The following is a 12,756-nucleotide window of genomic DNA, read 5'->3' on the forward strand; positions in this document are numbered from 1 at the left end:
ATAAGCTGATCACGTCTGAAACATATTTAAAAATCTTAATTTCCAAAGAAAATATAGCTCCCAAATAAATGGAATAGAAATACAATATTACCCTCCGAAACCTTAGGAGAATGAAATGAGTGTTCAGAAAAACGTCAATTTTGATCCCATGGTGGCATTTTCAAATGTGTTGTTTTTGTCCAAAACCGAATTTTTTGTTCTTATTTAACAAGCTGGAACCAAACAATGTTTAGCATTTGCAATGACATCATTCATAGCTGTATCCAAGTACAGTACTTGAGTAAATGTATTAAGTTCCTTTCCACCAGTGGGCACAAAGCAGAGGGGCAGCAGAACTGGGGTCTGGGGGGATGAGGGGGTTGCGTGAGGTGGTTACTGTATCTCCTGGGCGGAGATGAGAAGCAGCTGCTGAGCCCTCTGCTATTTCCAGCTCTCTCCTCTTCCTATCCTACCCTCTCATTTTCCAAAACACTGCTTTTTCACCCTCTGCCGGCCTGCCTCGCCTGGCTCATAGGAAGTGATCCAGCAGCTCTGCCTCAGGCCGAGGTCCCAGCAAACCACTAAATGAGCAGTTGTAGGACGGCTCCCAGCCCTCGTTTGTGTGTTTTCAGTCCACCCATTCCTCGGCCACTCTGATCTGGACTTTGCCCTAAAACCTTCTCTTCACCCCTTCCTCGCTCGGCCTGGATTTCCATCTGTTTCTGATGGCAGTGTTTCTACCTGAGCGTCTCGTCACACTGCCGGCCAATAAGCAATCGCTGTCCTTTTTAATCTTTCTTATGACCCCTGCACCATATGCTTACACACATATGGTTTTCAACGAGCAGCTATTCATAGGAATTCACAAGATACCTTTCATGTCATTTCTTTTTTTCCCCAGATCTGCTTTCCGTCAGCTCGTTCTATGAATAAAACATCTCCGAATTGAATCCATCAAGAAAATGATATCATTGACCTGCAGGGAGACAACCTTAAAAGAGTCACAGTGTGAAACCTGATTTTCTCCACTGCCGTTTTGATTGCGGAGTTATAGGTTTGGCTACAGAGGAGAGACAAATCCCTCTTGGCTTCAGGTGCACTGGCAGATGTTCAAGTGTCAAATGGCCTTTCTGTTATACTGCGGTAATGAAATGTAAAGGACCAGCCAGGCATCTATGAATTATTGAATCATGCCCTTTTTTCTATTCGTCTCATCTGCTATTCCCTTTTTAGTCCCTCTAGACGATTTATTGTTTCTAACCCTGGCTCTGCTGTTAAGCAGTGACCTGGCAGGGGAGTAATATTTTCTTTTTTGGACAGATTGGTGGTGTGACTAACAGGCGTATTGGTCTGTGTGATTTGCTGTTACAGTGGGCGAGTTCGTGAGTGACGTGCTTCTGGTTCCAGAGAAGTGCAAGTTCTTCCACAAGGAGCGTATGGACATGTGCGTCAGCCATCAGCAGTGGCACGGTGTGGCCAAAGAGGTAAGGAAGGAATTACTGCGTGGGAAACAGTGGGAGGCTGAATGTCCGAGATAGCAGTGCAATGGAAAACAAAAGTCATGCGGGAAGAGGAAGTGTTAAGGATCAATTTGACTTTTAGAAATGAACTTTCCTAGTCCCTCCATAAAATCTTCCCACCTGTCTCTGAGGGCCTCTGATCACAGGCTGGCTGGGAGCCCTCACAAATCAGCTCCTCATCAGATTAATGTTGTGCCCGTGACTCGGCTAATCCCCCATGGGCAGCTCCAGCTCCAGAGCTGGCCCCTGGGGGCCACTCTGACTACGACAGTCTGCTCTTGTCTCTCCCTGCCTCGTGCTTCCTGACTACTCTTACAAACCCGAGTATCATCTGCAGCCTTATAGTGTGACATCCTAAACGACCTGCGTTCAATAATACATTTGTTTCAGCCAAGCAGTAACAAATCTTACCAGCGAGAAAATCTTGGTAAGAAAAATGACTCCAAAACAATCTCAGCTCCCTCACCAACTGACACGGAGTTCTGAAACAGTTTCTCAGCAGCCTTCAGCTGCTATGTGAAGCACAGCATTGTTGAAAAATAGCACATCAGTGAAAGGACTGCATGCCGTTTTGGAAGTGTGGCCCATTAATGGTTTTAGTCAGTATGAGAGAAGAGAACTATCTCCTCAATCATTTGTATGTTAGTATTCTGTAGGTGGATAGATGCTAGTGATATACACTACAAGTCATCAAATAGACTCTGCCTCCCTGCCACTAGATAGCTAGTATACACCTGCCAAGATTGGTAAACCTAAAAGATAACGAATGCTGTCTTAGTAAAGATCTAAGACACTTGGCGTACACTTAAACACTACGCAAATCCTTTTGGAAGTTATGAACAGGTATATAATAAAGAATAAACACATTGGATTACAAACAGGGATTTGTTCTGACTTTATATTTTACTAGATCCCTTAGATAGTTCCATTCAGATAGGGCTGGATGTGTACGTACTGTTTTGTAGCTTTGTTGCTTGAAAGTAAAAGACAAGTTTCTCGAAAAGCGAAGGTCCACATTTGATGTTTAATTGTCAACAGGCTCCTCATCATTGTCTCAATTATATACAAATTTAAACAAACATTCAGTCTTATTTGTTGGTTTGATAAATGTTTGTTTTTTGTTTCTTTCAAAATCTTAAGTTAGTTTTTTTTAATATTCAGTTTTACATTATTTGAATATTATCAAGAAAATAGTGACAATCCCAGGAGGTGAACATTTGGCTTTAAAGTAACATTCTTTATGTAAACCATGTTTTGTGCTTGGGAGAAGAGGACATCATTTCCTACAAACTGCAGGGAATTCTGTATTCTTGCAGAAGAACACGCCACTTTTGAATTCATGAAGACATGAATCATTTAATATTGAATAACAAAGTTTTAAATCAGGTTTTTTTTTTGTCTCAATTATATACAAACCAAAAGCCAAGAGACCTTACTGCAACATGTCAACAATATCATGTGACTGGATTAATTAAACCTCCACATCTTCCTCCCACCGTGACTCCTTTCCTTTGATGAATAAAGGTTAAACAAATGTCCCCTTGTCAAAGCTAAAGCTGATACTACAAAGTAGTAAGAGGCCTAGATACCACAGCAGCTTCATCAGTCTGGAGCGCCTGTGCCCATGTTCAGTGGATATCATCACAAGCTCACTTCTTCCACCCTGTCAGGCCTGTGCCAAGAGCTCCACGGTGCTGCACAGCTACGGCATGCTGCTGCCCTGTGGCATTGACAAGTTCCACGGCACCGAGTACGTGTGCTGCCCCTCCTCTCGCACCGGGGAGTCCGCTCCACCTTCCCTGCCCTCCCAGGAGGACGACGACGACGAAGAGGAGGAGGTAGAGGACGAGGAGATTGACGACACCGACCTGGATGACGAGGATGCTGTCGAGGACAGGTGAGCAGTCTGTGGGTTCTGTTCATGATCAAGGCATGTCTTTGAAATTTCGAGCGTGATATCCAGTCTCTTGTGAAGGGCAGGTATTACTGGCCATCTGGATGAATTAAAGGGTCCTGCCATTGACCTATGGCAGCTGCTCGGGCTCATTTGATAAATCACTCCTCTTCCTGGCCTCCACCCCTTCACTCAATCACCTCCGCCTCCCTCCCTCCCTTCCTCAGTGAGACACCAGATGATGAGGAGCCCACACAAAAGGAGGAGCCAGAGGACGAAGACGAGGAAGATGGGGAGGAGTACCACTATGTGTACGAGGACGAGGAGGCAGATAAGGAGGACGAGTATGAGAAGAAAGAGAGCAGCAAAATGTCAGAGATCCAAGATGAGGACAAGACTCTGCAGGAAGTGAAAGGTTTGTAATGAGTAGTTTTAAATGATAACGTACTGTCCTCCCTACTATCTCTCTTGCTCGCTCTCCCTTATTGGCTCTTTGCCTGCCACTTAAATACAACCAAACCTTTTTAACTTTTAATCTATAGGCAGTTATGATTACATCTCAGCCAGACTGTAATTAGATAAGTGTATGCTTCAGCAATACCCCTTTCTTCAGCTCACAGCAGTCACTGAGATGTACTGTGCTGCTTTATCGGAGTACAAGGGCAAATCATCCTGCCTTATTTGTAGCCAAACTGACGCCAATTCATGCACATGTACAAAATTAAGTTGCTCTGGTATTTTTTTTGTTTTTATTGTTTCGTTTCATCATATTTGTAGATGTAGGTAAGGAGTGTTCGGTGGTAGTTTTCTGAGTGTTTTGTAATTGAGACTGGAATGAAGTGCTGCCCCTAGTGGCCGGATGATCTAACAAGCTGTCCCCTGGCAGCGGTGTGCACCCTGGAGGCTGAGACCGGCCCCTGCCGTGCCTCCATGCCCCGCTGGCACTTCGACATGAGCCAAAGGAAGTGTGTTCGCTTCATATACGGAGGCTGTGCCGGCAACCGCAACAATTTCGACTCAGAGGAGTACTGCATGGCCGTGTGCAAGCGCCTGAGTAAGTCTCACCAGACAGAGGCTGGTTTGACAACACCCCTCTCTCTCTCTCTCTCTCTCTCTCTCTCTCTCTCTCTCTCTCTCTCTCTCTCTCTCTCTCTCTCTCTCTCTCTCTCTCTCTCTCTCTCTCTGTTTGTGTCCTTGCTGCAGACTCTTCACTGAAAACACTTCAGAATAATTTAGGTTTATTCTGTCACTGACTTATAAGCAGAACACCTGCTGTCACTCATCAAATCACTACCTACTGTCATTACCATGTCACTTCCACAACAACAACTGAATTCACTCAAGATCATTTTAATTTCCGATATTCTTCCACTGATACATTAAGTGCTGCAACTAATGATTATTTTTAGTCATTATAATGTGCTTTGTCGGGGCAACTGTTCTTAACTCAAAGATATCTGTTTTTAAATGATTTAAAACAAAGTACCAGATATTCACATTTAAGAAGCTAGAAGCAGATTTGGTGTTTTTTGCTTGATAGATAACTTCAATTTATCCAAATGGTTGCTGATTTATTTTCTGTCAATAGATTAAATAATTAATAGTTTAGCACTGTATCACTGAATAAAATGTCACTTAGCATCCAGATGTTCACTAATAGATATTAATGTTTTCATTCATGGCACAAACTGGCTCATTAGTTTTAGTTAATTCTCTACTAAACGATATCTGACAAATAAATTAAGTCTGTATATCAGAGATATCTATTTTTAAAAGTATGATTTTCTTATCTGCAACAAAACTATAGTATTGGAACTGAAGAATTTCAAATAATACACCCAACTATCACTCCAGGTCAAGATTCAATTCAAACATACTTGCTAGAGTTTTGTTTTCTTCTCTGTCTGCCTGCCATTTGTTTCTGTCTGTCTGCCTGTAAACAACCGTCTGTCTGATCACAGACCACTGCCACTACTTTAGCAAGAACCCCCAACATCTGTCAGAAGTCACCTTTTTTTGGACTTTACAATGACTCACGTTTAATCAGTTCAAACGCAGTTCATGGCCAAAATTGGTCTTTTGCATGTCAGAAAATGAAACGATCGTAGGAGCTGCAGCAGTAAAGGTCAGAGCAGGAGCTCTGCGTTTATCCGTTAACCTGTGCCTCTTGTTTTTGATGGTGAGGTGAAACGATGAGGTCTCTTCCTGTTTGCGAGCCTGGAGCGATATCGTTTTTGCGAGTTGCAGCGGTACTGGGAGTGAGTCCTGCGTGGCTGTATAGCGACGAACCCAGAACAGAGCCCTCTGACTTCGCCCCAGATCGCCCAGCCATCAAACACAGAGATATTTCCATTCGTGTTGGAGACGCGATCTGTCAGCAGAAAGCCAATGCGAAGATGAAAGGAATTCAAAAGGAAAGACTGTCAGATTCCTTTACATTTATCAGAGGTACTGAGGGTGGAAGAACGCCAATGAGAGCAGTGCTTCTGGGAGGATTTCTTTCCAACTTCAATCTGCATTCCACTTCGAACTCCCTCTCTCTTTCTCTTCCCAGTTGCCGTTCGGTCTTTGTCTTTCTGCCTACTTGTGTCTGCCTGGATTAGCCAGTCTGCCTGTTTGTCTGTACCTGTGTTTGTCTGTCTGTCTGCATGGTTGTCAGTTTGCAGCCATGTCCACTCACCATCTGTTTCTGAATTTGCAGCCATGCCACCGACTCCTCAGCCCACCGATGATGTGGACATCTACTTTGAGACACCAGCCGATGACAAGGAGCACAGTCGCTTCCAGAGGGCAAAGGAGCAGCTGGAGATCAGGCACCGCAACCGCATGGAGAGGGTGAGTTACCAGGAAAAGGTTATTGTTTCATTGTTAAGTGCACAATGATGCAGCTTATAACAGCTGAGAGGAGCTTCTTCCTGAGAGAATTCCAGGCTAAAATAATGTAGCTATTCGGTTTGATAGCTCAGTATTCCTTTGTGCAATGGAAGGCTTTCTTTTCCATCCATCTACATTTACAAAAAACACTGTTGGACGCACTTTGAGTGAACAGGTGCGGTAGGAACACCTTGCATCTGGCTTCATTTCCGTTTCTCTCACTCCAGGTAAGAAAAGAGTGGGAAGAAGCTGATCGCCAGGCCAAGAACCTGCCCAAGGCTGAGAGGCAGACATTGATCCAGGTAAGACACGGATCCTCCCCCCCGGGAGTCCCTCCTCTGTCCCTTTGTTTGGGTGAGATATGACGGCTCACAGGCCGTAGGTCCCTCACTCCCTGTGCCATTAAAGATCACTTTTCCCTGGCGGCTCTATCTTTATCACTCTAAGGCTAAATTATGGCTGTAGCACTGTCTGAATGGGGAGACTTCTAAATGAGTCCCCAACTCCCCTGACAAGCCTGAGAGTGAAACCGGGAGATGTATTTACTTTTCTTTTCTTTTTAACAAAAATTCAAAAGAGCTTTGTAATGCCACACTGTTTAGGGTGCATATACATATTTATATATGTGTATGATTTTGTTTGTAGCACTTCCAAGCCATGGTGGAGTCCCTGGAGGAGGAGGCAGCCAGCGAGAAGCAGCAGCTGGTGGAGACTCACCTCGCCCGGGTGGAGGCCATGCTGAATGACCGGCGCCGTCTGGCCCTGGAGAACTACCTGGCTGCACTGCAGGCCGACCCCCCCAGGGTAAACACCACACACTGGCCTCTGAGTTCATCTTTTATCCTCTCCTCACCTCTCTGTCTGTCGGTTGCTTTTCCCTCCCCTCAGTCGATGTGCAAACACATTCACACACACACACACACATGTCTATCAGACAACACCCACGCGTTACACTACTTATGGCCTGTGACTTATCTCATATCCTGTCAAAAGACCCTCTGTCCACTTGCAATTCATCATGAGGAGAAGGAATTGCTGTATCCACAAAAACACACAACCCAAACTCCTCCATGAGCACAAAGTCAATCACATTTGAACCCACAGCTGTAATCTCTGTGTTGTGTTTTTTTAAATAATCCTTTCATCCAATAGAATCCTTTCATCCAATAGTCTTTTGATCTACAGTTTGGCAATCTGTTTCAAGGAACTTGTGGCTTCTCTAACCACCAGCTGACCAGTTGGGCTTGTCACGCAAAGAGGACTAAAATATTTATATTTTGTACTCCTTTCAAATGTTTTAACCTGACCAGAGTGCTGTAAATTCTAATCCTGCTTCTGTTACACCTCAAAAATTGTTAATTGCATCATCTGTGGTGTGAAGATTTTATGTCATGTCATATAACAGATTTTTTTGCACCTCACATTTGACGATGAAAGTTCTTGGGTGGGGGAAAGAAAAGTTATTTTAAAGCACAAAATGTGCTTACTGCTCAGTATTTTTGAGTCATATCGTTTCATGGTTTATTAACTAAAATCAAATAAACCTATATATAATATAATAACTATGAAATTATAACAATTGATTGATACGACTTCAGAGAAGAAACTGCCGTCATGTCAGTTACTGTATATCGACACAAGACATCATCCTGTTGTCTCGAAGAGTCAGTATTACACCGAAATGTTTTTTGAGGCTGTTTCACCACCCAACACTATAAACAACCCTTTTTCTTACCACGTCATGTCCCGCTCAGCCCCACCGCATCCTGCAAGCCCTCAGAAGGTACGTCCGCGCAGAGAACAAGGACCGCCAACACACCATCCGCCACTACCAGCATGTCCTGGCTGTGGATCCTGAGAAGGCTGCTCAGATGAAGTCGCAGGTCAGTGTTTTATCCGGATTTGACTTTGGTGAAAATGGCCAGGGCCTAAGGTGACGTCTCGATGTTGCTTGTTTTGTCCAATCCATCCATCAAAAACTCAAAAAATAAATATATAATCAAAATATTCTATTTACAAAGAGAGAAAAGCATCAAATCCACACATTTGAGACGCTGTAACCAGCATATGTTTGGCATTGATGTTGGAATTAATTATCTTAGATTTATAGAATTTATTATCAACTGTGAAGTCCTTGAGGTGTTTATAGTTCAATTTGGTTAATTGGTACTTTCCAATAATTAGAAGTTTTGCATCATTCCTACGCTAGTTTCAACAAACTGTATTAGAGCCTGTGTCACTACATCTGAAAGCTCATGCAGAGCCACTCAAGATCCTTCACTCCTCCTCTTGCCGCTCAGACAGGGAAGGGATAATGACGTCTCAGCCTGCTCCTCTCTGCCCTGCTTCTAAGTGTGTAGGAGGTAGAAAGAGTGTGTGTTTCTCTGAGTTGAAGCCCAGGAGGAGTGAGTCGGCTCAACTGACGGAGGGAGGGCGGGTGTTTCATTCACTTCAGCCTCAGCCGAAGATTAACATTGCGCAGGTCTTGTATAATGCTGGACTCTGAGCCGCTGCGCAGGGATTTGGCTGGAAGCTCCTCTGTTAGGTGTACTCGCCTGTTTATGTCAGAGCCCTTCGACACCATTTGTAGTCATCCTCCACCATTACAGATAACACAGCATATGGATGAAACAACATTGTGAGGAGGGGAAGGGACATCAGGGTTACTATTTGGATGAATCGTAGGATCTGGGAGGCAGTGAGCCTCTGTGCTGTCATGGGAAGCCAATCTGTGTCGTCGGGCTCTAGCAGTGTTTACTTGTCAAGCTGCTGGGTATTTCTTCACCCAGCCAATCCTTCAGCATGTTCAAATCTGCATTTTCAGTGTTTGCAACAATTTTTGGATTTGACATGTGACTTATAAGTACATTACACAAAGACTCCTTTGTAAATAGAGGGCATGCTGGGCTTTATGTAACTGTGTTGTGTGACTTTCTGGGATCAAGATGATTCTTTGTTATAAAGGCCTGACCTGTTTAGCTTCGGAGAGGTTTCTCCAACACTGGGACACGTAATCGTCATGATGAGGATTGTTTGTTGAACATCAAGGGGAAGGTGCCCCGGGGGCTGCGTCTTGCTTCCAATGGGAGAAGGTGCATTGTTGCCATCTGTTGCCAGCTGTGGTGCACTGCAGCCATGTGTTGGAAGATTAAAACAGTCAATCATCATAGTGGGAAATAAACGCCAGTTAACTGCCAAGAGCTGGTCAGCTTTGTCAGTGGCTGGTAGTTTTTCATATTCTGCCAACCACTTTGGCAGCAGAAATGTGGAAATGTTCCTCCTCTCTTAGTGTCATATTGCTAGTAGAAACCATATTTAGGAGACTGGGGAATTGTTGGAATTCACAAAGTTTTGTATCCGCTCGATCAAAAGAGTTTGTTGTTTTACCCAGAGTGTACTGGTGATCATTGGGACTGACAGGCAGTAGATCCTGTCAAGTCAGTTCAGAGCCTCGAGACTGATTTGAATATCACATGCAGCAGAATATCACATGCAGCATCTTGTTTTATGTCTGCAAGCTGGCTGGCTGCGAGCGAGTCTGAGCTCATCTTAAGAAAAGATGCTCTCGAGCGGAAAGCACATTTCTGACAGTTGTGTTTACATTTGTGAACATGTGCGACCCTCTCTCTTAAAAACGTTTCTATTCTGGTCAGAGAACAGCTAGCTGTCTGTCCTCAAATTTGTGCTGTATAGTCATTTATTACACATATGAAATTGTAAAGTATTTTTCTTGGTTGCACCGATTAATACAAATTGTAATTGTTTTTGCACATGTGGCAATGGTTGATGTTGTTTACTAAATGAAGGATTTACATGCATAACAACGTCTTCATCTGCTTCTTCATCATCTGCTGTGTCCTATCATATGTGTTGTTGTGTTGTTCTTCATCTTTCTGTTTGGTTTGTATTTTCTCTTCCTGTTGACGCCTGTTTCTGAAGATGAATTTCAATTTTTCTCATATGCATTATCTCATCGCACCATCATGTTTTTCCTGCTTCTCTGTGCAAATCTCCAAACATAAAGGCCAAGACTGTAATCTGTGAATCTATGAGGTGACAAAACTTGTATCCTCACAAAGCAATAAACTCAAGAGAATTTCAGGGGGATCTTCTGGGATAAGTGGGTATTTTATGATTCATTAATCTTAGCTTCTGAATAAATTCTGTTGGGATGAATGTTATATTCTAATAGTTCTCTAATAGTTCTGTAATTAGTTGTCAGTGGATTAGTGTTGAAAAGATGATTCAGTTAATGGATTTATCATATGCCGTAAATTGATTCATCAACAATTTTAATGAATGATTCATAATTTTACAAAACAATTCCGGCTTCTCTAATGTGAGGATTTTCAGCTTTTCTCTATCTTATATCATTATAAACATAATATTCACTATTGGACTTACAATGGGCATTTTATGTGTTTTATGGCATTCTACAGACTAAACAATTCATCCATTAATAATTAGAATTAACTTTTATCTAAAATGACAATAATTTGCTGCCATCCTGCCATTTGCTGCGAACATTTTGTCTTTTTTTTTTTTGTTAATTATCCATAAAAAAACAACATAATTTCTGTACAGTGAAGCAGTTTTACTTTGTTGTCGTCATAAAAAGACAGCAGGACTTTGGTTATATGACACCCTCTTTGTCTGTTTTGCCACAGATAATGACCCACCTGCGTGTGATCGAGGAGAGGATGAACCAGAGCCTCTCTCTGCTCTACAAAGTACCGTATGTGGCCGAGGAGATTCAGGATGAAATTGGTGAGTCGTGTTCTTCCTGTCAGAAGCCCCAAGGCAGCTTGTTGGAGGAGGGACAGTGTGCTGTAATAAAAATGAAGTGAAATGAAAACAGTGATGGAATTCACACATGTGCCAGACGGATAAAGCCAATACATAACATTTCCTCTGACCCTGTCTTCTGTCTGGAAACCAATTATGATAGACACAGAGAACAGCATTGTCTTTTTCTCAGTATGATTTTGTGCAAGGAAATATAATGCTAATAACTGCTACCATGCTTCGTTTTTAAGGGCCTCTGCTCACCAGCTCTCGTTTTTACAATTGGATCTAAAGCTGGAAACTGTATTTGGAATGTATTTGTCTCCGGTGCTACAATTTAAGGCAGGCGATTTCCAGCGTGTTTCAGTAATTTGGTATTTTGGTTCATTAAAAGAACCATAACATGGTGTTGCAGCGCAGATTAAAGTGGAGCGGGTGCAGTGACAGAACTGGGTCACAGCTTTCACCATGCAGCATCCTGGTGGGAGATGTGCAGATTTACACGGAAAATAGCTCTCAGAAAAATAGTAATTGGTAGTTAGCAGAAATGGGAACAGATGTCTCTTGCAGCAGCAGCTCTGTTGACAATAATTGGTGAAACTCTCATTTTACACATTGCTGCCATGTCCCAGATTGACAGGTGTTAGCATGTGCCAGGCCATTTCATACTCTTGTCATTTGCCCTTTTCCGCAGACGAGTTGCTCCAGGAGCAGAAAGCCGACATGGACCAGTTCCTGTCGTCTATCTCTGAATCACAGCCAGACGTTACCGTGTCATCAGAGGAGAGCGTGGAAGTTCCCGTTTCCGAGGGCAAACCCTACCAGCCCTTCCAGGTCACATCCTTGGGGTCCCGCTTAGAGCCAGAGGGTGAGCAAGCTCCAGACACAGTCGCAAGCAGCATCATGAACAACACTGTGGCTGTGTGGAGAACAATAGGTCGTACACATAAGTCTCTCTGAAGGAGATTGGTGACGAAGCACGCCAGAACTGTTGCACAGTGAGGGAGAATAGGTTCACAATGTGTTTTATGCCGATGCAATTGTGTTGTGGAGCCATGGGTTTGGACTTATCTGTGCATGCACAGTTCCCTGTGGCCTTCAACGCAGCACTACTGAAGTGCAGATAAATGCACAAAGCCTCAGGCTTTGGTGCAGAGCTGGAGCCAAAAGCTTTGTGTAATAAACGAGCAGTTTCGGCTCTCTTCTTTGTCACATCTCTGCCAAACAAAAGATTGAATTCTCAACGAGAGAAAAAAAGTAATGGATCGAACGCTTCCGGCAAGATGGAAGGCAAATTACAAGTAAATCCCCAAGGAACATTTGATATACATGCCAACACCCCAGAGGGCTGAGACCGAGCCAGCCAATTTAGAAATTGCTCCCCTTTTTTTGAGTTTGGTTATGTCTCAAATTTATTTTCAGACTCTTTCCTGCTGGACTCTTTTCTTATTCAATTAACACAGCTTGATAATCCTGCCTTTTCTCTTCTCACCTAAGTTAACGCTCTTCTCTCCTTCCCCATTTCTCTTCTTTTTTTCTGTTGCTCATTTCTAACGCCAAGGCGATCTATCAGACTCCCCACGTGCCTTCAAGAAAGGTTGGTGCCTCTGTTGCGTCTTGTTTTTCTGCAGCCCCCCCCCCTTCCTTCTCCCATCTTCTTTTTTGGTCCACTGCTCTCCTTTCCTTTGGTGCAATTTGGGATCC

General features: G+C 43.4%; 1 protein-coding gene across 5 annotated transcripts in view; it reads left to right on the forward strand.

Moving 5' to 3' along the window:
* Nucleotides 1–12,756, forward strand: part of aplp2 (amyloid beta (A4) precursor-like protein 2) — a 56,564-nt gene that overhangs the window by 36,817 nt on the left and 6,991 nt on the right. For 2 of the 5 annotated variants that reach the window (XM_079272142.1, XM_079272144.1), the window contains exons 4-14: nucleotides 1,351–1,463; nucleotides 3,170–3,396; nucleotides 3,621–3,808; nucleotides 4,280–4,447; nucleotides 6,095–6,228; nucleotides 6,495–6,569; nucleotides 6,913–7,071; nucleotides 8,022–8,150; nucleotides 10,935–11,034; nucleotides 11,747–11,920; nucleotides 12,614–12,649. In XM_079272142.1, coding sequence (XP_079128268.1) covers nucleotides 1,351–1,463; nucleotides 3,170–3,396; nucleotides 3,621–3,808; nucleotides 4,280–4,447; nucleotides 6,095–6,228; nucleotides 6,495–6,569; nucleotides 6,913–7,071; nucleotides 8,022–8,150; nucleotides 10,935–11,034; nucleotides 11,747–11,920; nucleotides 12,614–12,649 — 1,503 coding nt within the window. The remainder of the gene's footprint in view (nucleotides 1–1,350; nucleotides 1,464–3,169; nucleotides 3,397–3,620; nucleotides 3,809–4,279; nucleotides 4,448–6,094; nucleotides 6,229–6,494; nucleotides 6,570–6,912; nucleotides 7,072–8,021; nucleotides 8,151–10,934; nucleotides 11,035–11,746; nucleotides 11,921–12,613; nucleotides 12,650–12,756) is intronic. The other 3 variants (XM_079272143.1, XM_079272145.1, XM_079272146.1) reach the window with 2 other exon arrangements.

The sequence above is a fragment of the Melanostigma gelatinosum genome (assembly GCF_949748355.1).
Source record: "Melanostigma gelatinosum genome assembly, chromosome: 7".
Taxonomy (NCBI): domain Eukaryota; kingdom Metazoa; phylum Chordata; class Actinopteri; order Perciformes; family Zoarcidae; genus Melanostigma; species Melanostigma gelatinosum.